This window comes from Notolepis coatsorum (genome assembly GCF_963971535.1).
Source record: "Notolepis coatsorum genome assembly, chromosome: 1".
Taxonomy (NCBI): Eukaryota; Metazoa; Chordata; class Actinopteri; order Aulopiformes; family Paralepididae; genus Notolepis; species Notolepis coatsorum.
Window position 1 is genome coordinate 126722868 of NC_140165.1, and position 26156 is coordinate 126749023.

At 45.0% G+C, this 26156-nt stretch overlaps 1 protein-coding gene across 1 annotated transcript; it reads left to right on the top strand.

Annotated features, from left to right (window-relative positions):
• The first annotated feature begins 355 nt into the window (after window positions 1–355).
• snap29 (synaptosome associated protein 29) lies at window positions 356–23178 on the top strand. The gene is made up of 6 exons (XM_084320830.1): window positions 356–399; window positions 2553–2786; window positions 4027–4223; window positions 20692–20777; window positions 20894–20989; window positions 21627–23178. The coding sequence occupies exons 2-6, from the start codon at window positions 2553–2555 to the stop codon at window positions 21785–21787; spliced, it is 774 nt and encodes a 257-aa protein (XP_084176956.1). The 5' UTR covers window positions 356–399; the 3' UTR covers window positions 21788–23178.
• Window positions 23179–26156: the final 2978 nt, after the last annotated feature.

The window sequence follows — 26156 nt, forward strand, 5'->3', positions numbered from 1 at the left end:
TTTATTATTATTTATTTTCAATTTATGTTCGAAATAAATAAATGCATTCATTCAAGATATAATATTGTGTGAGCAAAAGTATAGTTAATTTACTCATACAGTATAAATAATGTACATCCTCTGGCCTCGCGCGGATCTCACAGCTGTGCCCGCACAGTGCAATACTCCAATTCAGCCATTGGCAATTCAGCCATTGGGTGGGTGGCGCTGCTGAGCGGCCCTCACAGCTCGGCCGTCAGAGCGCGGCCCTGAGAGCGCCGCTGGCTCTTGCGGCTCTGCAGCTGCATGCTTCTCGCCCTGGTAACAACAAACTGTGACGTCGTCACACGTGACAGGAAGTTCTTTCTCACTCAGACAGTCAGCTGACAGAGCAACAACATCTCGCTGCTCCGGTCAAAGGTTTGTGTCTTTTGTGTACGTTAATGTCATGACATATTAATGTCGTTCCATTTTAGATTTTAAAGTTGTTGAATGACTGTATAAAGTATGCCTGGGTCAGTGGGTGACTTGCGATCGTCTTCAAGACAGACCCAGTTAGCTAACAACCACTACTGCAAGTTAACGTTAAATGTAGCATGCTAACATTAACGTTAACTAACTAGTGAAAATAATTATTAATCTTTTGTACACATTATACTGACCAATATAGTATGACTCGTCTTTTAATTGCCGATAGCAAGTCGTGTGATTTGGCCAAACTTGCAGCCAAACATATTATTAGTAGTAGCATGACACTTGAGACAAAACACATTATATCCTATAATATCATTTTATATGAATTCCTCTTGTTTCTTTCAAGTACATTGTTTACAGCTTGTTATGTTTTATTTAAAAAAAAAATGTTGTGTATTGTAAGCCCATATGGGCTGGGCATACATCTGTATGTAAGACACAAAAATAAAAAATAGCAATCAAACAATCAAGTAGTGCTACCGATAATTAGATCAAAGATGTCTATATTTATTATGATAGTGGAAATCCCTGTGCCAGTGTTTCTTTAACCCTCCTGTTATTCAATGTTTAATGCCATTTATCTAATAAAATGTTTGACATTATTTATTTTGCTTATTATTTCATGACTTTTCCTAATTTAATGAGGACAAATGGGTAAACATAACATGAAAACATGATAATATGTGTCCAATTATCTAGCAGTCACCCTCAATGTGTCAACTAGACCTCCATTGGAAGGGTGCAGGCGATCAACTGTTTCATACCGGACCAAAGGAAACAATCCAGACTCTTGCTTGAACGTTATTTATTTAGGATATCATATCCAAACGCTTGAATACTCCACTGTCATTGACAAGCAGCCACCAGATGGTCAATTTAGACAGCTCGTAGCTGGTAGCATTAGTCATTAGTTAGCAGCATACAGTCAGTAGCATTTAGCAGCTGTCAGTAGTAGTGGCATTTAGCCAGTAGTAGTAGCACTTAGCCAGCAGTAGTAGCATTTAGCCAGCAGTAGTAGCATTTAGCCAGTAGAGTCGATACAGTCAGTAGCATTTAGCAGCTGTCAGTAGCAACAGTTAGTAGATTATTTACCTATAATGTAAACGGGAAAGAAAACCGCATTCAATTAGCCACATGTGCTATGCATATACAAATGATAATTCCGAACATAAACAGCGCATACAAGAGACAACAATGCAACATACCGTTAGCCAGTTAGATCGCCTACGGGGCTTTTCTCATTACAGGCCTATGGCTACGAGTGTCTCTTAAATAGTGTGTCACGCAGACGCTGAATCAGCCTCACCTGTCCCCAATATCAGTCTCCTGGAGGCGTGAACACTTTAGGCAACCAACATGCCCTTCCGCGTTGCTCTGATTGGCCGAGCATGCGCATGAGCCGCGACAAGTTCCTCAGAGGCAGGAATACTAAGCTCCCCCTTAAGCTCCAGGAGAGAGGAGAGAGGCTGAAAACCCGCAGTTCTTGCCCGACTGATGGGAGCCGAATCCCGGATCCGATTTTTCTGATGAATACCCCCAAAACATGGAGGTCCCGAACGCATGGAAGTATTGATTGCGCCGTAACGAATCATTAAAAAAATATACCGTTAACTGGAATATGTTGTGCCTTTACACATATGTTGGATTATGTAATTGGTTTGTCATGACAAACTAATAAAAAATCGCGATTTACCCGGTGGCTACAACAACACGCATGTAGTCACTGTGTGTTGTTGTAGCCACCGGGTAAATCGCGATTTTTTATTTTATATCTTGAAATAGTTATTTAGGTAGTCAACAAAGAAACATAAAGGACCTGAAATAAAGGACCTGAAATATAAATATGGGTAACAGTTTTGATTATGATAATTTTCTGGATGTTTAAACTTCTGGGGTCAAAATGACTCCAAGGATAAAGGGTGTAAATTAAACTTGAGGATAACAGGAGTAACCTTTGTCTTCTTGATGACTCTTATGTTTGAGATATGAGATAATAAGCAAACAAACAAAATGCAGCATCACAGACTAATGGATTTTTAAAATTTAAAATAAATTTTTTTTCCTGCAGACTAATGGATTTTATCTGCATCTCTCCACAGATGGCTTACCCCAAATCCCACAACCCGTTTGCAGATGAAGACGAGGAGGAGGAGCGCGGATCTAATGGTCGGGGGTTCGACTTTGATGATGACAGTGGGTTGAGTGATGCAGAGAGGAAGCAGAGATCCCTCCAGCAGGAAGTGATGCGTACAGCCCAGTCCGCTGTCGACAGCAGCCAACGTTCCCTTGCCATGATTTATGAATCGGAGAAGATGGGCACGGAAACCGCTGAGGTAACGTTATGTCCTCATTCTTCTGCTGTACAAAGAACCTCCTTGTGTCCTACTCATTTAGAAACACTACCAAAACCAAGAGGTCTAGCTGCTCTCTCTCTCGGCCCCTCTTTCTCACGTACACACACACACACTAGCCTACCTTTTTTTCCGGTACTTAACTCTGTAATAACAAAAGATTTCACTTCAGTTGTAAAAATAAATAAATAAGTCCAACCATCTCAATTTCAACATTGTTATTTATTTAGAACATTTTGTTATTTATTGTTTTAACACACCACACAAAATAAATCGCATGATCGTGTATTATGTTTTTAAATTTCAACATTATATATATATATATATATATATATATATATATATATATATATATATTACACTCTTATACTAAACATGTAAAGGTACCGAAATCTTTTCATCCCGATCTTTATCATTTGTCTCGGACAGCTAATCTATACAATATAGGGGCTAGAACTCTGTTATCTGAGGCCCCGTTTAGACGGAAACGCTAGCAGGTGAATCCGCAAAAATATTTTTTCGGATGTGCCTTTCGTTTATACGGAAACGGCGTTTTTACGGGGTGAAACCGCAAAAAAGTGAGACTACCTTCCAGGGTGGAATTCCTAGAAACGCAAAAGCTTTGCGCTCTCGTCTAAACTGTTAAACCGTATAAATCTGTTAAAACGATGACGAAAGGGTTGTCACGGCTCTGGTCGCGCGTACTGCTTACGTCACAGGTAGCAGGTATGCGCCAGTAGCCGAGACGTAAACAAAGCAAGTATGTCTGACTATTATCAACGGAGATCACCTGAAGGCTACATTGGCAGTACTTTTAACCCTTTCACTGCCACACGACAGAAGGTTAACCCTTTACTATCACACAACCGGCTGTCGTGTGGCAGTGAAAGGGTTAAATACACAAGAATCTGTCCCGCGGCGTGAGTGGACCCACTGTCTGTGAGTGACTCTGCTTTGGTCCAATCACATTCCCCATCCACAGTCTGCGAATCAGAGGCAGAGTAGGGCGGGTCTTCACAGCACGTCATGTGACATATGCGCCAATCGTGTGACAGCGGGGCTCCGTCGTTATAGCGTCGTCTGCACGGAGAATTCCACCCCAAAACGCTTGTCTAAACGTAAAATTAAAAGTGAAACCGCAAGATGACTTTTGCGGTTTCTGTTCACAAAACGCTCGTCTAAACGTAGCCTAAGCCTGTCCATGTTCTCGCTCTCTCTCTAGGAGTTGGTGCGTCAGGGGGAGGCGCTGAAGAGAACAGAAAGGATGGTTGACAACATGGAACAGGACCTGAAGACCAGTCAGAAGCACATCAACAGCATCAAAAGTGTGTGGGGAGGCGTTGTCAACTACTTCAAGAGCAAGCCAGAGCCCAGTCCTCCACCGGAGCAGCCGCCGAATGCCTACAAGGCCAGCGAAAAGTAAGATTCAGTCCAAGTATTCTTTATCATTGTGATATTTATTTGTTTAGAGACATGCTTTACCAAACACTTGTCACATACTCATCCAATTGACCGACCTCAAACCCCACCCTCAAAGGTTGACGGAGGAAAGCAACAGTTGTGATTGGAGGATCAAGAAAAGAGGGCAGGGTTTGAGATGGATTATTCTCCTCACCATTGGTCTGTGGTCTCAAAGAAAAAAGAAAATCGGTGGAAGATGGAATTATGATTCTTATGTGAATCGTTTTGGCCCCACCCCACCCCTACTGCTTATACCACCAAGCCTGAGCCCCCCCCCCCAAAACACACACACAGCACCACAGCTCACGGCTGATTCCACAAGAAACGCATGGTAATATCACTAATATGGCATCTCAAACTGGTTTGACAACCTGTCAGTCTCGCTGCAGGATCCCAATCACCCATCTCATCCGGGCACTCGTGAAAATGAAGGAAATCTGATCCTCCCCTTCCAGGCAATCTTTGAGAATTGAATTAGTCTGTCGGGCAGGCGGAGAAGATTAACTCACTGCCGACCCCTCTCATCACGCGCTCCACCCAGGATGCCAGCTCCTCTCCACAGACGGATGCTTTATATCAAACAACGTTTTCAAACATGTGTCATGATTGGATGAGACCTTCCATGAGTGCTTATAACCACAGTACAGGAAGTTGTACCTTTGTATTGCCTAGCAACGGGGAAATTATTGTTGTTGGCAGAGGGCCAAAATACATTATTTGTTTAACCCTTTCACTATCAATTGGTTAACCCTTTCACTGCCACACAACAAAGGGTTAACCCTTTCACTGCCACACTACAGAAGGTTAACCCTTTCACTACCAGTGTGGTAGTTAAAGCTTAACCTTCTGTAGTGTGGTAGTGAAAGTGTTAAAAGGTTTATGGTGCTTTTTTGTTGTTGTTTAAAACCCTTTTAGGTGTACCATCTCAATATTAGAATTTTGAGAACATACGGTTATCCTATAACCATAGTTATATGAGTATAGCGAGCGCTCTGCTCGTAGTGGAACATATCCCATATCAGTCTAATACTGAATACATTTCTTCACATGTACACACCCATCCGCCTGGCCACACCCCCATCCGCTCCTCTACATAAGCGGGGATGTGGCCATACTAACAGCTCCTTCCCAAGTCTTTCACCACCGAAGGCGAAGACCACGGAGTCCTCAGTGAGTCCGAGCAGAGCGCTCGCTATACTCTATATACTATATAACTATGGTTATAGGATAACCGTATGTTATATATCGTAATAGCTTACGCTCTGCTCGTAGTGGAACACAGGAGCTGAGCAGAGCGGAAGCTCGACAAATGTACCTGCTGAGGCCCCTACAACCATCAGAACCGGGGAGGACCCGAGCCCCCGGACCCCCCTAGTGGAGGACGGGAGGGAATCGGATCTGACTGTGCGAAGAGGGTTTAGCAACTCAAACGCACAGGGTGAGCAGATCGTGGGACTTACCTTCCCACAGAAGAACCCACGACTACACAGGCGCGCAACCCACATGCCACTAGGGAATGAACGGGAAGAGGGAAAAAAATACTTTACAATCCCTAATATCACGGGGTCAAGGTCAAGAACCCAACCCCGTGGCAAGGCCGTAGCAGCGGAGCGCGAAGGAGGACCCAGCCCCAGGAAGGGTCAGGACCCCCCGGAAAAGGGGGCCTGGTGAGGCCAACAACGCCGCAGCATCGAGACCCCACCAGGCGGTCACTAGTGACACCACCCCCCCACATCGCCAGCGTATCGGACAGGGCCCATCCAAGAACAGGCCCTTCCCTCCTACAGCACGCCGCCCTGAAGCACTCAAAGAGGCTACACCCCCACAGCGGGAGCAGGCAGTGCACCGGGGAGACAACCCCCAAAGAGGTTGATCCCTCAATCCAGGCAACAGGTCAAAAGGACTCGACCTGTGCCTGGAGCACTGCAGACTAGACAGGCGCCTAAGGGGTCTGCTGAAAACAGCACTCCGGCGGAAGGGGCGTTCGGTATGCTGTGCACCATGTCGCAACCTCCACAAAAAAACCGACCCTCTAGAGAGGCCGAGGCAGAGAAGGCTGACACGATTGGCAGACGTCATGAAGGGTGCAGGGGCACACTCACAGGCAGACGGGGTCAAGCCCGGCCTAACCCGAGAGTCGACTCCGCTACCAACACACCTGGAAACCAACCACCACCCTATGTTTAGTTTAACAGGAGGCGGTTGTTCCTATAACCCCTCCCAAGAAAAAACTCAAACACAACTGCGGGTATACACCGGCTATACAGCAGTATAAGTGTTTCAGTTCTCAAGAAGGGGTTAACCCAGGCCAACAGGAGAACGAGTCCGGACCTGGGCCCGGCGGACCGGGACGTACACAGGGATGCCAGAGGAATACAAGAACCACCTCGACAGCCCCCTCCCAGCCCCGCCAAGCAGGAGAAGAGACGGGTGAAAAAAGAATGGAGAAATACCAGGCTCCTTTAGCACAGCGCAAGGTACAACACAATATGGACCAAGCAATAGTGAAGGATAATACGCAGTGACATAACCACGAACACCTCCATAACATCAACCCCTGCAACGCCCGGGCCAACCCGGCATTTTCCCCCCGAAAAAGCACAAGTCCTTCAGGGTACCAGAACAGCAGATCTGCGCCCCGGTGGACAACGGGTTAACTGACCTGGTCCGGCGCGACCAGAACCAGTCCTGTGTCCTAATCACGCCACCATCCCCAGTCCTAAGAGGGGGGTAGGTACGCGTGTCGATCTAAAACATCACAGAGGGCGCCACCAAGACGGTCAGAACATAAAAGCACCGCGCCCGGTGGCCCACCCCAAAAGCGTGAGACCCCTCCGCCAATGCTTTGATCTATTCCGTTATCTCTCCCCAGAGATGAACGAGAATTCATCGAGACTAACCTAGTACACTGGCGCTCGGAAGAGACAAACTCCATCCTAGTTGCCCCATAAAAACGCTGTTTCCATGATGAGCAACCAAGGCGCGCAAGCTCATGCGTGGTTCCACACAGAAGCACCCAGGGCCAGCACTATGTACACGTCGAGACCCAAAACATATCAATGGTAATTCTAACAAGAACTAGGGGTGGGAATCACCAGTTTCATCACGATACGATACGATATCGATTCTTTGGACAACAATACGATATTATCCGATATCACACAGTCTGCCATGATACGATACGATACGATTCGATTCAGGTGCCTGCGATAAATGAGACGATATTATATGCCCATTTAACACAATCAGTAACATTTAAATCAACAAAAAATAAGGCAATGGAAATATCATTTGACATTTTAATTTTTTAGCTCTTCCAGACATTTAAATGAAAAACAATATTGTTTTTAATACAAATAGACCTCCTGTTCACTGTTTTTGGTTCGTTTTTCTTTTTTTTCTCTTAATATCCTATTCACTGTCACAGAGCTGTATTTTGGCTGGAAAAGGCATATTGGGAGTCCGAAGTGGGGCTATCCCGAGAATGCACCCTCCTTCCCAGTCCCCACTTCTCTCTGCCTATGGCTCTGGGTTAGCTTGTTAGCTTACGCTAACGTAACGTTATCTTCGATCTTTAACGCGACGTGGGCATAATTAATGGAGTGGCGAGGATTGCAAAGCAGGTTAGATGCATTGGACCCGTTGCGGAATAAAACAGCAGGGACATGTTTTGGGTCACAGAATAGGCACACTAGTCTTGCTCTAGTGACGCTCTAGACGCTACTGCTGTGTGCTGTTGATGTTAAACGGAGTTTCACAACACTGGGCGTGGGGCGATGACGTTGCCGGATTTTCAAAATAAGTATCGCAATATGAATCGATCTTTTTACGTTGCATCAATCCTATTTGATTATTGATAATAGATCGATATATCGATCTGGATCGATGTATCGTCCCACCCCTAACAAGATAACGTTCCCTCCAAGCCGCCTGGGAGAGCGGCAGGAAGCCGGCCAAGAGACACAGATATGGGTCCCATATGACGCGTCTGAGGGAAAACACCCCTGTCAACCCTGCTCTGTATAAAAGAGAGGAGACAGGGAACCCCCAGAGAGACTTCCCACGTGAGTAATAATTGAAAAGATATATGTAACATTGAGCTACGTGACCAAAAGCTCAAGACATATGCAACAGAGCGCAGAGCAGAAAACTTCTTTTTAAGTTCTCACGCACCGCATAACTCATCTTGACAATAACAGAGGTCCACAACATGGAGCCTGAAAAGAACTCACGGAAGTCTCACAACCAATCACAATCCCTACCCTGTGACGCGCTGAGCCAACAGTGTGACAGGAAGCCCGAAGGACAGGTCCAACCCCCTGACCAATCAGAAAAAAGGGGAGGGAGGTTTATCAGTTCACCCCCTCATGACCCCACACCCCGGATACGATGGAAAAACGAGGCATTCCCTCCACTTCTGGCCTTCTTGGACGAAGTCCCAGCAGCGGCGGCGGTGGTAGCGGAGGCAACGGTCGCGGTCCTCTACCGGCGTTGCTTTCGTCGGCCGTCACCGGTAACATCGGGTCGGGGGAAATGTGGTTGGAGCACAGAGCGCTCCTCCTCCTAGGGCTGTCTTAAATACTTCAAAGCTTCGAAGCTTCGTTCGATGGCACAAGCTTCGAACATTAAAAAAAAAGCTAAGTTAAAAAAAATAAAAATAAAACTTTTTTTTTGCCTCTAAAATCTTGTGCCTCCATTCCAATGAAACGAAAGCAAGCGGCGCCTCGACTCCACCTCTCTACAACAAGCAGGTGGAGATTATCTGTGTTGAAAACAACAAGGACATGTGCAGCAGACATGTCGACGAAGAAGTCATCAGACGTGTGGTTACACTTTAAAATATGCAAAGACAATGCCCAAAAAGCAGAGTGTCAGATATGCCAGAAGAAAATGGCATATCACAACTCTACAACAACTTTGTCAAATCACCTTAAAAACGTAAGTATCGTTGTACACGACGGCGACGCCACACAAAACATTAATAAGGCTATGCCTATGCTGCTATGACTAATGTGTTACCAAGTTGGCTCATTTAATTGTAATCATCTGCTTTTGTAGGTGCATTGTCTGATATAATTATAAATTAAATATAATATAATTGTTTGCTTGATAGACTAAGGTTGCAACATAATTATGTAATGTCATGTCGTTGGCTGTGAGAGCAGCCCCACTACCCAGGCAGCGCAACCTTGTTGGCTGCATCACAGTCACGAAAGGGGCTACTTAATTATAGCGCCATTATCGGCTGTGGCGGCCGCCATGAGCTCGGGGAACAAGGCAAGCAACTCCCCTTGCGCACTTCCCTCCAGGTCACTCGCGTCCCTCACGTACGGGAGGCTGCCATGTCGGGGGGCGCCACCATCTGACGCGGCAGATAGCTGGGCATCTTGTCTCAGGGTCGGAGGTTCTAACCCAACACCGGAGAACAAGGGACCCCAAGGAGACGCAACACTCCCTGCCACACCCCGAGGGGGAGAATGATACGAATCCATTGGGGCATCAAACAAGAGCGCTCTCGCCCCCTCCATGTGATCCTCAGTTTCCATCGGAAACGGAGACAGAGCAAGAGCACCCTCGTTTGGCTCCAGCACCTCCCCAAAGCCAGGCCGTTCGCCCCTGCAGCTCGTCGCCCTACGACGGGAGCGAGCAGAGGCGAAGAGCCTGCGTCGCAAATCCCCAGCCACCAGAGGAGCTGTCGGCCGACCGTCCACTGGCGGGGGAACCAGAGCCGGAACTAGGCCATCTCACGGGAGACTGCGGCTCAACGGCCCCTCGGAGAGGCAGACTCACCACCGGGCGCCGCTTGGGCGTGTCTGACTGCCACGACCGACGACCGTGGAGTCAGAGCAGCCCCACGACGCACGGCGGACGCGGCAATGGAGAAGCACTGGTGAAGGGTGACGTTGTGAACGCTCGAACCCCCCAAAGGTGCAGACATTATGACTTAGCTTTTCTCGTAAATTGGCGAGAGAAAAAAATAAGATACAATGTCCACGTAGCTCCTTTCCAACTATTTCGGCACTAAACTCAAGTGGTGTATACAGACACTTGTCGTGGTGAAAATAGGGAAGTAGCTGTTAGTATGGCCACACCCCCGCTTATGTAGAGGAGCGGATGGGGGTGTGGCCAGGCGGATGGGTGTGTACATGTGAAGAAATGTATTCAGTAATAGACTGATATGGGATATGTTCCACTAGGGCTGGGCGATATGGCCAAAAACGTTATCGCGATAAAATTATAAAATTATTTTCATATCACTCGATATCGATAATTATCGTCGATATAATTTCTGTCAAGTTTAATTAACTTCTTATGCCCGGCGCCGACGGACGGGCTATTAATAGACTCACTTGTTTTGCTGCTGCGAATGTCTCGAGTTGATATCGTCATCAGTCCGCGCACGTTCTTCTACGCACCAGTGCATAGATTATTATATTCCACCAGGGGGCAACCTACCGCCACTGGATCATTATGCATTATAAGAATGGAACTAACAGTTAGCCAGAGCAAGCGGTGTATCCCACGACAATGTACTATCTATCACCCTAAAATACTCCGTTCCGCCCCAATACATTGCAACGACGTCCACCGCATACCCCACACTACTCTAACCGTGGCCTCAGAATTCACGCCACACACCCACTCCGCACGTAAACTATAAAATAGCGGCGTGCAAGCTAATGATCCTAGCCAGCCTTGTTTACTACCCAGAGGTGCAGCGCGGGTCTCCTTCGCTCTCTGCCATCTCCTTCACTGATTGGTTGTTAGTGCGTGTGCTCATATCCAAGCTTGGAAAATCGATATAACGAAACTTTGCGACCACGTTTCATGTTTATTTCGAGGAAATAATTTATCGCGATAGTTATCATTTTGTTTTATCGCCCAGCCCTATGTTCCACTACGAGCAGAGCGTAAGCTATTACGATATATAACTGTACATTATAATAATGATATCTCAATGGCTATAGAGAAAAATCCCCCAAAATGTACACCTGAAACGGTTAACATACTAGAGTTGAGTTGGTGGCGTATTTGGCTGTGGTGTGCTTATCTATGGACCGCGATCCATGGCCTCATTCTTATGACCGCAGCACACTTGTGTCAATAATAACCACGATATAACACTTTCTCTCACATGTTATTGCTTAATTATACAACAGTTAGTTCTGATCAAGCAGTCTGATTGGCTGAGAGCCACATTTTATTTGTTAGGGGTGGGAATCACCAGAGGTACAATACAATACAATATTGTTTATTTATTACCTTGTTTCAACTGCAAAATATGTCCCCAATGGAAGACTTTGGGTCAACATCTGCAATATAAAAAAAATATAATATGTGTCTGTTTTATCTAATAAGATAATGTGTGTGTGTGTGTTTTATCTAATAAGATAAAGTTTTAAGTCTGTTCACCTCACTCCAATAATTTGTATTGCAGCAAAATGGGATGATCAAGATTGTTAAAAATGTTTAATGAAACATTTTAGATTGATTTACTTGGCGTCAGTGTATCGATATAATATCGGCACGCAAAATATTGCTGTACCGATTCTTGTTTACCCCACCCCTATTATTTGCTAGAACATCCCGGCAACACTATATCTGAAATAAATCGGATATTGTATAGAAACTGTTGTGTAAAAGCAAAGGAGCACTCAAGCTTGTGCGTTACAGTGTATAACATCACAGGGCAACAGTGGCTCAGGAGGTCGAGTGGTCATCTGGTAATCTGAAGGTCCTCAGTTCGATACCCGCTCCTCTCAAAGTGCTCCTTGAGCAAGACGCTTAACCCCTAATTGCTCCCAATGAGCAGGTTGGCACCTTGCATGGTCGCCTCCGCCGTCGGTGTGTGAATGTGAGGAACAAAAGCGCCTTGGATAAAAGCGCTATATAAATGCACCATTTACAGCTGAGATGATGTGAGCACAGCCGTGATGTTCTCCACTGGAACAGACTCCCTCTCAGCACAGCCGTGATGTTCTCCACTGGAACAGACTCCCTCTCAGCACAGCCGTGATGTTCTCCACTGGAACAGACTCCCTCTCAGCACAGCCGTGATGTTCTCCACTGGAACAGACTCCCTCTCAGCACAGCCGTGATGTTCTCCACTGGAACAGACTCCCTCTCAGCACAGCCGTGATGTTCTCCACTGGAACAGACTCCCTCTCAGCACAGCCGTGATGTTCTCCACTGGAAAAGACTCCCTCTCAGCACAGCCGTGATGTTCTCCACTGGAACAGACTCCCTCTCAGCACAGCCGTGATGTTTTCCACTGGAACAGACTCCCTCTCAGCACAGCTGTGATGTTCTCTACTGGAACAGACTCCCTCTCAGCACAGCCGTGATGTTCTCCACTGGAACAGACTCCCTCTCAGCACAGCCGTGATGTTCTCCACTGGAACAGACTCCCTCTCAGCACAGCTGTGATGTTCTCCACTGGAACAGACTCCCTCTCATGGTTAGGGTCCTAAACGTTAGCTCAAAGGCCCACTTTAAAGGGCTCTACACGCCCTGTATTGACGAGGTTTCCTGACGTGGTCTAGGTCCCTTCATCCTTTAGAGGGTGGGGGAAATTGTAATTATCCCTAACAACAGTCTGTTCACACCATCGTCCTGCCTTTGATTTTCCAGCCCCTCAAAACCCACTTGTGCCGTGTTCAGCAGCCTGTTGCACCAGCTGCGGTTCAAACGTAGCCTAGTCGTAATGTAAATTCCTACTAAGTTGTGATTAACGCCTTACTAAAAATAAAAGCGGTTGCACCATACAGAGATCAGTAACAAATAGTTACACATGCCCTAGGGTAAGTGTAAATCATACAATGTCACAGAAGTATACTCACTAATGGTAAAGTATACTCTGTAATGGTAAGGTATACTCACTAATGATAAATCAGCATTTTCTTCCTGCCATACAGTATCAGTAATCCAGTAGAGATTTGATTTATTGATATGATGTTTCAATATCAATCTAGCTTATTATGATGTGTTAAGATGCCAAGTGGCTCATGCCAGCCAGCAAGGTAATGCACACTGTACCCATGACGATGGAGCTATCTTTGATCTTTGAGTCTCTTCATCGGTTGGTGTCGTTGATCTTGAGGTCCATCTAGTCTACTTTGTTTAACAGAGAATCCAGGCCACTTGAATTTGGCCACTTGTCTTCGTAATGACTTTACGTCTAAACTAGTTAGGTTGTGTCCTAAGTCAAGTGAAGTACTGATCTACGGGTATTGTAACACCCAGTCCTACTAAGCAATCCAATATTTGTGCAACCAATTTTAGTAATTTTAGGAGAGAACTTGACGCACAAATCCGCTTCAAGGTTCTTGACCTGGCGTTATGTGCTGCAAGGAGGGGAACCGCTCCCTCCTACCTCTGGCTAATGGTCTCTTAACTACACACCCTCAAGACCCCTACGCTCTGCATCTTCTGGCCGCCTGAAACCCACTCCTATCCGGGCTCCTGGGGGGTCATTGAAATGAAGCAGGCTATTATCAGTCCTGGCTTCATGGTGGTGAGACGAATTTCCCACCACAGTCGGGACGGCTGAAACACACCCAATTTTCCACCTTCAACTAAGAACACACTGAAAAAAACCTTCTTACTGTTTTTTACTTTTATGTACTATGCTACTATACCTAAACTATGACATACTATGCTAATATGTCTATACTACTAAGCATAGGCGGCGGGTGAGCTGGACATTAGGGTAGGCTATAGATCGGATGAAACTCGCGCGTAGCGTGCAACATCTTTCTTTTTTGCTTGCACGCAAACGGTGCTGTCCAGGTTCTGATGTCACACCCACATCTAGGCTACTACAGCGAGCCCCACTCATTTCATATAGTGCAAATTAATTGTTCAAATGAAGGCATCCAATATGATTAACCATTGTCTTACCTTAATGCAGCAAAAGTTTCGGATGCGCCTCATTGGGAAAGGCCGTTCACAAGTTGCGGTGCCGACGGCAATGAAGGAAACGTTTTCCATAATTTGGATCTCATCATGCTTTGAAAACAATGTACATAGTAGCTCTAAAAAGTTTCCACGGTTTGATTAACTCTGACTCAGTCTCATCATGCCCTCGTAGAGCAAGCCCTTGGCCTCAGGTGATCCAGTGTTATGCCCAGGCGGCATGTAACTTGGAATGGAGTTCCAGGTCTTGGCAGCTCTCACGGAGAGGGCTGATTTGCTAAATGTACTTGTCCTTAATGGAAATTAGTGTTAGGATGCGAATAGACGCCACCCGGTACAACAGTTCTGAACCCGAACGCGGAACTGCAAGTTTGTTGGTAAAAGACTACACGCGAACCTGGAGGTGAACAATCGGAAAGTGGGGGTGGGGCTAGACCTTGGAGGGTTTTGAAGACCAGACTGGCATCGGTTAGTTTGATGATGCGGCGTGATTGGTTACTGCCCGCAGTCTGGAATGTTAAACGGCCACCACACCTACTGCCATTGACACCTTGGTCGGCCGACCCTTGCGTATTGTCACCACCGGGCTGCAGCAGCCCACACACACACATCGTAGCCTAGGCTGCCTATAATAATGCGCAGACTGGGTCGGCATAGCCTCCCCTGGCCTTATATACGCGCCGCCTATGCTACTAAGCACACAAGTTTGGCACTGCTAGACGAACAATACCACTGACCCTTAGCTGCCAGAGATGTACCCCTCCTGCTGACTTGTACACAATTTGTATGTCGCTTTGGATAAAAGCGTCAGCTGATTGATTGATTGATTGAAAACTTTATTAACAGATTGCAGAATGGGTACAATACAGTACAGCTCAATACACACAATTGTTAAGGGGATGCAGACCAGAGAAAGACTTTCGTCTTGTTTACACCAGGGTCCCCCATTTTCAATTCATCAGGACATATATGACATACATGACATACAGATAGTCAGTACTGCTACATCTATACATTTATGACATACCAGATTTGCAAATACAGTACTGTTTGTGATACAGAAGGAGTCAAGAAAAGGGAGTATATACATTTGACGTAGAAACTGTACATTGGAGGAGGTTGGGTGGGGGGGGTTGGGTACACTGGGATATTGACAACCATACTGGGTAATTTACATTGGAGGTGGTTGGGGGGGGGGGGGGGGGGGGCACACTGTATAAACAAGCAAAACTGTACATTGAGGGGGGGGAGACTCTGTACAAACAAACAAAATTGTACATTGGACTATTGACAAAACCATACTAGGTAAATGACTGTACATTGGAGGGGGTTGGGTTAGGATATTTACAGGGGCCAGTGTTGAATTGCAGTCTCCCGTAGGTGTCTCTTGAGAGAGGTTTTGAAAGTGGGTAGTGATCCACATTCCTTTACAGCTTTGGGTAGGGCGTTCCACATTGATGTGGCATAATTGCGAAACGTGTTTAGTCCCTTATTTGAGCCGAATCTGGGTTTAACATGATTAGTGGAGCTCCCTCCACTAATGTAAAATGTAGCTGATTCAGTTGCAAACTAACTAGTAGTTACTAAGCCTCTAGTGCAGGGGTCCGCAACCTTTTTGACATGGAGTGCCTGTTTGAAATATAGTTGTAACTAGTGTGCCTCAACAATATTCCATGCATCGTAATTTTTTCTTCTCATAATCAGGTATTTTTAACACTTTAATCGCCATGGGTTAAATTCTTAATATACCATCCTCCGCCAGCTCTATTTGTCTATGGAGAAGTTCCCCTTCTTTGCAGGGCTATAACTTTTTAAATTCTATTGCTACATTGCCATTATTATGGCCCATTCAATGTCCTATATGTATTGTTCAGGGTGTAGCAACGTTAAACTTTTTCATTCACATATTCATACTAAAATATGGTCTAAAGTATAAGTATGTTTTTATCGTTTTCTGCAGCTTTCTCCAGAACGTGATTTATAGCCCTAAATGCATTATATTGATGATCAAATACAGTTTGGTAGGAATCTGTGCGAGATAAAAAGTTTCAACTGGACGTACTTCTAGAAGTTTCTACGCATCATCTGATGTTGACCGGATGGGCGGGGGATCGTTTATAATTCCGTGGGCAGCGTTAGATGATTCATCCAGAGTGGGTCATATGTTCATCAGATCAGTTAGTATAGAATACGTTAGAAAATAACGCTGAATCTTACCGTGGCTTCCTCACGCCGCTGGCAGATGAGCGTGGAACAGATTTTTTTCTATTATGGGATGTAGAAATGCCAGATCCATTTCCAGGTTGTATAATAGTATATACGTCCAAATAACGTTGTTTATTGAGTTAGGGCGAGCAATCTATTATCCAGTGTTTCAAGATGGAGTCGCGGGAGCTATAGCGAGTGGCCGGACCACATTTGGATGAGTACTACCGGTTCAAAGGTTAATATCCGGTTGGCGATCTGCCGATCGGCCACCAGATGGCGCTCTTGAACCGCTAGAGAGTTGAGGAGATCAGCACTGTGTCTCAGGGCTCCGGAAAGGAAATATGATTTCGATGACAGATTTTTGAAATATTGACATCAAAGACGAGTTACGGCGTCTTCGGCAGAATGAGCATGGCTCGGAATGACGTGAAAACTCGTTTTCGGCGACCATAGTGTTAATGATCATTTTTACATTATTACATCATTATTGTTATTGTTATTATTAACAATATTATTATGATGGTTGTATCAACCCTAAATCTGAGTTGGGGGGGGGGGGGGGGGGGGGATGCAATGCAGACAAACAGCTGCATACAGTGCAACCATTTCACTCACATTTGCCCATTCATTTTTGGACACATCACACACCATCGGTGTGTGTACTGTACGTGTGCTGTCATAGCTCCACCTACAGGCCTAATGGAGAACACCAGGAGAACACCAGGATGTGAATGGAGGGTGAATGTGAGGTATATCGTGTAAATAAGTTTTGATTGATCGCAAGACTACACTGTAAAAAAAAATAATAATAAGTTACCAGAACTTAAAAATATTGAGTTCAGTTACTGTGCATTAAGGTTTTCAGTTTTCAATCCATAATAAGTTAACACTTTGGCTGCCTAAGGTTAAATTCATGATATACCATAGATTGCCAGCGCTATTTGTCTATGGAGAAAGTCCCCTTCTTTGCAGGGCTATAACTTTTTAAATTCTATTGCTACATTGCCATTATTAGGGCCCATTCAAAGTCCTATATGTATTGTTCATTGTGTAGCAACGTTAAACTTTTTCATTCACATATTCATAGTAAAGTATGGTCTAATGTATAAGTATGTTTTCATCTCTTTCTGCAGCTTTCTCCAGAACGTGATATATAGCCCCAAATGCATTATATTGATGATGAAATACAGTTTGATGGCAATCAGCACGATATAAAAAATTCCAACTAGACGTACTTCTAGAACTTACTACACGTCATCTGATGTTGACCGGATGGGCGAGGGGGCGTTTATAATTCCGTGGGCAGCGTTATACCAATCATCTAATGTGGGTCAAATGTTGATAATAGCAGTTAATATCGAAGACGGTAACGTTACACGCTGAAACTCACCCCAGTCTCTGCGCGCCGTTGGGCGATCATCGTAGAGTAGAAATCTTATCATTATGGGATATATTTTTACCCGGTCCATCTCCAGCTTGTATAATGGTATATACGTCCAAATCATGTTGTTTATCGAGTTATTGCCAATCGATCACCGTGTAGCGTGACGAGCCAGAGTCCCATGACCTATAGCGAGCGCCCGGAAGTACTACGGACGTCTAGGACAACCTCTATGCAACATCCTGTTTGGCAATTGCGCCGATCGGCCACCAGATGGCGCTCCTGAACCGCCAGAGAGCTCAGTGGGTCCTGCTGGTGGATCTCAGGCCAGCGGAGGGGACATATGAATCCGATCGCAGATTTTTGAAATATTGATATAAGGACGACGTAACGCGTCCTCCGGCAACTTTAGCATGGCCAGCAAAGACGTCTAAAGACGGTTCCCGGCAGTCAAAGTGTTAACAGAAAAATAAGTACACAACCACATTATTTCAACCTAATAAAACTATGTTTATTGACATTGTTTTAAGAACACAAGTTGACTTAGTAATACTCACATTTTGAGTAAAAAAAATGGCTTTTAACACTTTGATTGCCGGAAAACGCTTTTTCACGTCATTCAGAGCCATGCTAAAGGTGCCGAGGATGCCGTAACTCGTCTTTGATATCAATATTTCAAAAATCTGTGATCGAAATCATATTTTCTTTCTGGAGCCCTGAGATGTGCTGGTGGGTTCCCACCAACTGTCTAACGGTTCGAGAGCGCCATCTGGTGGCCGATCGGCAGATCGGCCAAGAGGGAGGGGCGCCCCAAACAGGAAGTGCTCATCCATACGAGCTCCGGGCACTCGCGTCCGGTAGCCGGACTCCATCTCAACACACTGGATGATCAATCGCTCGCCCTAACTCAATAAACAACGTTATTTGGACGTATATAGTATTATACAAGCTGGAAATGGTTCATCAGGATAAACATCCCATAATCGAAAACGGTCTACACCACGCTGATCGTCCAACGGCGCGAGGAAGATACGGTAAGATTCAGCATTATTTTTGAACGTGTTCCATATAAACTGTTATGATGAACATATGACCCACACTAGATGAATGATATAACGCTGCCCACGGAATTATAAACGATCCCCCGCCCATCCGGTCATCATCAGATCATACGTAGATCATTCTAGAAGTACGTCCAATTGACATTTTTTATATCGCCCCGATTGCCATCAAACTGTATTTCATCATCAATATAATGCATTTGGGGCTATAGATCACGTTCTGGAGAAAGCTGCAGAAAGAGATGAAAACATACTTATACATTAGACCATACTTTACTATGAATATGTGAATGAAAAAGTTTAACGTTGCTACACAATGCACAATACATATAGGACTTTGAATGGGCCCTAATAATGGCAATGTAGCAATAGAATTTAAAAAGTTATAGCCATGCAAAGAAGGGGTACTTCTCCATAGACAAATAGAGCTGGCAATCTATGGTATATCATGAATTTAACCCATGGCAATCAAAGTGTTAACATGTGCAATGTTCAATGAAATAGAAAAATAAATAATAAAATGTGTTGATTAATCCCACTGGTCACAATGGTGACTGTAATAATGTTTTTGTTATAAGGCTCTGCCAATGTTACTGAATGATGTAGCAATGTATTTCCAGCGAAATTGAAATAATAAACAAATAAAGGGTCTCAATTAAATATGTGGTAGTAAAAAGAACCTGTGGGAGGATTTCAACAAGATGCGACAACAGTGCAAAATATTTCACTATAATATTTCAAAGCAAAAAAGAAATATATATATATACTTTTTATTTTTTTAATGCTGCCCCCTGTGCCTATGAAAATGCCCCTGCGTGCCTATGCAGGCACACATGCCTAGGGTTGCCTACCCCTGCTCTAGTGTGAACTTTACCTCCTAATGTAGGACAGAACTTAACACGCATAAGCTGGTGCAACGCTGTGCAACTCAATCATTACCAGTACTAAACACCCAGCTGAATGAGCCTGACTACATCTTTTGGTTAGATGTAGAATATTGACCTTTGCTTTTCTGAGGGATGCAACAGTTTTGATTGGAGGATCAAGAAAAGAGGGTGGGTTTGAGATGAATGAATGAGAACTTTTATTTAAAATGGACACCACAGCTACATTGGACCAGTCACAGTAGACAGACCAGGTGTGTTGAACTTGTTTGCATGTTTATAGCACAAGTGGTAGTTTTCAACACCAGTCCATTGAGGCTTTTCTAAAAGATAGAATAAAATGAACAGTATAATACAGAATTAAAATAACAAATCAGAACAAAAGTCCATGATCAGAACAACATAATCTTATTCTTAACTAATGTGTGTGTGTGTGTGTGTGTGTGTGTGTGTGTGTGTGTGTGTGTGTGTGTGTGTGTGTGTGTGTGTGTGTGTGTGTGTGTGGATCATCAACCATTATCATAGAGATGGATGTCCCAGATGAACACTGGGAATCATATTGAAGGTCTTAGGGCTGCTAGATCATGGCAAAAATCATAATTTTGATTGAGATTGAAATCACGATTATTAAAAGTTGTTTTACCTTTCTTCTCGACCCAAAGGCTGCCTTTCTGTCATATTCTACAAGTTACCAAATGCGTTTCAAAATAACTAGATAAACGCACCCCTCCTCCCTCTCAACACGACTATGGTTGTGAAGGAAGGGTGGCGCTGCATTTACAACGCAAGACAAAGCGAGAGCAACACAGCATGCGGCAGACTAATAGTTTTATCTCGATTATCTTGTTTTCATGATCGTGGGAAGCCAACATCGTAATTGAAATTGACACTTGATTAATCGCCCAGCCCGTAAGGACTCGTCATTGGCTGCCCCTCTGCTTAACACAGTGTATCTGACTACATCATGTTTCTTTCAGATTGCAAGCTGCAATGGCAAACAGTAAAGAACATGAAGATAAATACCAGGCCAGCCACCCCAACCTGAGAAAGCTAGACACAGGAGGTGAGGGTCTGAACTACAGCTAGCTACTGAATCATCATGTATTGTATCATGTGTGCTCGTGTATTTGAGCATGTCAAAGTTGTAAATGATTTGACTTTCTATTTGGTGTGTTGTAGGATTTGGAGCTACTGCATCAGTAGATGACAACCAGAATGGCCACCCTCAGAACAGACACCTTAAAGCTGCCCACCAGACCCTGGACAACAACTTAGGTAAGAAGTCGTATATGAGGAGAAACCTAAAGTGAGCACATGAACCCTAACCCACTAAACCAGCAGGAATTAAACATTTTGTAGTAATTTTGGCCTCTAATCTGGATTCTGTATGTAGTTCTTAGATTTTCAGCATGAATTGCATTTTGTTAGTCTTTATTATTCTAAATTGGTTAAAAAAGTTAAAGAAACAACACAGGGAAGTGGGTGTGGCTAGGGACAGTGCACAAAGTTGGCATGGCTAGGAAAAGTGCAATTAAGGGGCAGATTTCAGACAAGAAAATGTAATGTATTATCTAACAAGACGGAGCCCAATAATGGCGTGGCTTCCCTGTGCGATCTTTAGCTATGAACGTTGTGTAACGCTAGCTTCATATGTTGCTGGTGTTGATACCGTTGGCTTGTTAACGTTGATAAGAGCTTGGCTAACATATGTTGCTAACGGTAGCGTCGCTAGCTATATGCACGTAGCACGTAGCGGTGTGAACTGTGATTGGTCTACTTTTGTGGGGACAGGCAAACCCTTCTTCTTCTAGATGGCTCGCGGCCAGCACCACGCCGTGAGAATGACCCACATCCTTTCGTTTTTTTTAATTACTACCCCCAGTTGAAGGCCTGTCTTCTGTGTCTCCTCTAGATGACATGTCCCTGGGCCTGAGCAGACTCAAGAACCTGGGCCTCGGTCTCCAGACGGAGATAGATGATCAGGATGCTTCTCTGGATTCTCTGTTTAACAAAGTAGACAAGATGGACCTCAAGATCAACGACACCAACCAGCAGATGAAGAGACTCAAATAGGAAACGACTTCAGTACAAAAACACTTCTCACTCGGGGAGCTCCAGTAGCTCACCGCGTACCTTGGACGCTATTTCGGCGTCGGGGACAACCGTGCGCGTCACGGATCTGGGGTACACGAGTTCGACTCCCGGACTCGCCGTATTTTCTCAGTGTCTTTCCCCCGATCTATACCCCATTCAACCTGTTTCTGTCGGTCATACTTGACCAGAAAAAGCGATAAACGCTAAAAGAACCAGCTGACTGGTCAAAGTTAAAACTCAACAGAGATAAAGACAAACACAGGTCAACCTCCTCGTACCTGCATTCCCAAGCTGCTTTCTGGGGAAGAAACGGCCTATTCGTAAAAAATATTTTTTTTATAAAAACATGACTGATGGAGGTAAACATCCCGTTTTTTTTACTCTAGATATTTTCTTCTCTCTTGAGCCAGTGATCTATTCCAAGATCTGTATTATCGATCTCGCTATGTCTACAAACACGACATCACGTAGACTCTAAGAAGCTCCTCCTCCTACATTGTTATAGGAATGATTTCTGTTAGATCCATTTGCGGCCATGTCCAAACTTGCATCTTTATTGTCACGAAATCTGACCATTTGTGTTCACCTGTGCTTTAGCCTTGCGACTCACAGGCCAAACGAGATCCGATCACCGGGTCTCACGTCTGGCTTGTGAGGCTTACTGTGCTTTAGAAGGGAAAGCTCTATGCGGAGTGTGTAGTGGATGTAAGGGATTGTTGCTATCGGGATTAATGTGCTTCCTTTCTGCCGAGTGCACCGCTGTTCTGTATGAATGTATTCAGGTGAATCTGTATGACTGACCAGATAGAATATGAGCTCATTTATGAATTTTGTTTTCCTCAAAGCGCTTATTGTTTTGTTTTTTTCATCAAGTTGACCTATCTCAAGCCCTGCCCTCTTTTCTTGATCCTCCAATCACAACTGTTGCGTCCTTGAGGGATGCATGCATTATAGCATGCATATAGATTATGTGGGCTTTTTCATTCTGTGCCATGATATTTCACCGTCATCATCTCAGTATTTCACCACACCACAAGTGAAGTAATGCATCAATGCAATGTTTTATTATTTGCAAATAATGAGGAATAAGGATCATTTTCTGTTTCCACTTTCCCTGCTTTTTACTTTTCAGTGTATATTTTCCAATATGTTTGATTGCTGTGAGTAAAGGGGATAATTTGTAAGACATGGTTAATGTGAACATGCTTTGTGTGAATATAACAAGCTCTATAAACTGAAGAAATGTTGCTAGTAGTCTATTATTACCATTCAAATATAATTTCACACAAGTGTAAGATATGAATGTCCTTCAGTAATGGAACAAACTTTTCTTTAAAAAAAATATTGTTTTAATAAAATAAATGGGTACATTATTATTTTGTGTCTTTTTTTTATTTGGTTATGCTTGCTATATCTTCTCACTCAAAGACAAATACCCATAACGATAATTAAATTTACTAGGGGGTCAAATATTTTCACAATTTGTCTGCATTGTAGAATTAGGGAGGCATGTCCACCAGTAGATGGTGCCACCGTTGTGCTAAACAGTTGGACATCCCTGGTATAGTTGCTTCTGTGGTATTATAACAGGGTTTAATCCAATAATTCACTAGTCATTGAAGTTATATATATATCAGAAAAAGCGGTTGTAGTCTATTACCAGGTTTCCTTACAGTAAATAGTTATATGAACAGGATGTTCTTATCTGTCATGCTCTCCATTAAACCTCATACTCTTTGATGAAAATAGCATTCCGCACAACAAAACACATTTAACCTTTCTCCTTGCAAGATACTCAGGGGTCAAAAAAGGACCCTATTATTGAAGGAATTCGTAAATTGTGGGAAGCATTACATATTGTAATCCAGTGAGAGCCACAAAGCACTTGGTTTTTTGGGGATCTTTATATTTTCTCTCATTCTGATTCCTTCAGGCCAGAGGTGTGTCTTTACCACTGGGTCCTGTTGTGCACCAGCTGTGTTGCTGTGTGTGTAGCCCAGGTCTCCACACTGAGGTGTCTATTCATTATCATTCCTCTGTGGGGACAGCTGCTCCTTCACATGCAACAAGCCCTCATTAAGAAGCCCTGCTAATTACAGTGTACAGAGACACAACAGACATCACCCACCCACCCTCCACACACATACACAGCAGTGTCGTGATGAAAACGCATTGGTGTATGTACACACACACACATATTTATAGTTATAGCCATATACATAAGCCAGAGCAAGAAATGTGAAGGAAAACTACAGAAAACCATAGATGCAGTTTTTCTATTTGCAATCACCAGGTACAGTATAGCTGAGAGACACGAGGTGGGGAGGGGTTTCCGGTAGAGCTGATAACTACATACACACATACAGGTGGAGACGTGGCTGACTGTACTCCGTCCACGCCGCCACCATCACCGCCGCCGCCGCCAATCAATCAGCGGAAGTCGCACCGAGCTCTTTCCCTTCACGCCATCCGCGGGGCCGCGAGGGCTTTGAACAGCTGTCTTGTCGAAAGCAAACAGTGGCCGCGCTGCGACAAAGGCCGCCAGTGATGGAATGCCCCTCCTTTCAGCAGGCGTAATCCCAGAACACACTGCTGTCGGACCCCATCAGGCACCGGGGCAGAGACGGGCCTTCCTGCCCTTTGGAAAGCGGGTTAGCGGGGTGTGGGGCAGGGCCGCCAGGGGGTAAAGCCTGCCTCTGAGGGGACGGACTGACAGGCTGACAGCACTCTATTGCCACCGCTGTAGCAAGAGGAAAATAAAGAGTTGTGCTGACGGAGGGGAGTTTAGGAGGGAGCTGGAGGGAGGGAGACGTGGTGCGATGGCAGAGAGGGAGAGACCAGAGAGAGGGATGAGGGAGGGAGACGTGGTGCGATGGCAGAGAGGGAGAGACCGGAGAGAGGGATGAGGGAGGGAGACGTGGTGCGATGGCTGAGAGGGAGAGACCGGAGAGAGGGATGAGGGAGGGAGACGTGGTGCGATGGCAGAGAGGGAGAGACCGGAGAGAGGGATGAGGGAGGGAGACGTGGTGCGATGGCAGAGAGGGAGAGACCGGAGAGAGGGATGAGGGAGGGAGACGTGGTGCGATGGCAGAGAGGGAGAGACCGGAGAGAGGGATGAGGGAGGGAGAGACCAGAGAGAGGGATGAGGGAGGGAGACGTGGTGCGATGGCAGAGAGGGAGAGACCGGAGAGAGGGATGAGGGAGGGAGACGTGGTGCGATGGCAGAGAGGGAGAGACCAGAGAGAGGGATGAGGGAGGGAGACGTGGTGCGATGGCAGAGAGGGGGAGACCGGAGAGAGGGATGAGGGAGGGAGACGTGGTGCGATGGCAGAGAGGGGGAGACCAGAGAGAGGGATGAGGGAGGGAGACGTGGTGCGATGGCAGAGAGGGGGAGACCAGAGAGAGCGGCAGAGGAGCTGAGGTTTAAGTGGCTGTGATGAAACACATTCTGGACAACAAAGTGGCTACAAGTCGCTTTAGGTTCTCTGCGTGGAAGAGCCACAGTCAACAAAATAGCTACCTGAAATTAGTCAATCTGATTTGACACATTTTCCCAAAGCAAATGTGGGAAAACGTTAGATGCCTGTGAATCTGTCCTGGTGTTATTGATTGAATTGTCAGCGTGTGATGATTTAATAGCACAAACAGTTGAACATGTGGTGGACAAATGTGTAGACAAACCTGTGTGAGTATAAGACGGAGGAGGAGAGGGTCTTTGTAAACACAACACAGAGGGTTATGACTTGTGTGGGTCAAGGTCAGAGTCCTGTGATCAGTGTCTAGCATTCCCTGTATGCTCAATCAACATGGCCATATATCTTGTGAAAAGAGTACAAATCAAAGGAGGAGGAGCATCGGAGGCCTCATCGTCAGCCTGCCCACACCTTCTCCAGTGGTTACTTACATCATAGAAAACAACTCCCAAATGTGAGAGAAAACAACTGTAAAACATAATTATGCCCAGTGTGGCTGTCATTATTGACCATCATCCGCCCATTTGCACGACAGGGAGAAATGACAAGAATGTAACAAAGATGTGTTGATGGACACATGTTGGAATAATATTACATCCATACTACTGGGTCCTCCTCTTAGCTTTAATTGCCGCATGTAAACACAAGCGGTAGGGATATACTTAGCACTGCTGCGCTCACAGTGGTAATTGCTAAGGGGAGCAGGTGAACAATGTTAATGGTGGTCTTTGACGATATTCTGAAGGCTGACGGTCACGGTATGTTACAGTATGAATAGGTGCAAAAGTAAAAGAACAATAACAAAAACAATAATCTTGGTTATGTAAGAATAAATACCACCATCAGAAAAATATGACAAGAGAGAGCGAGAAGTG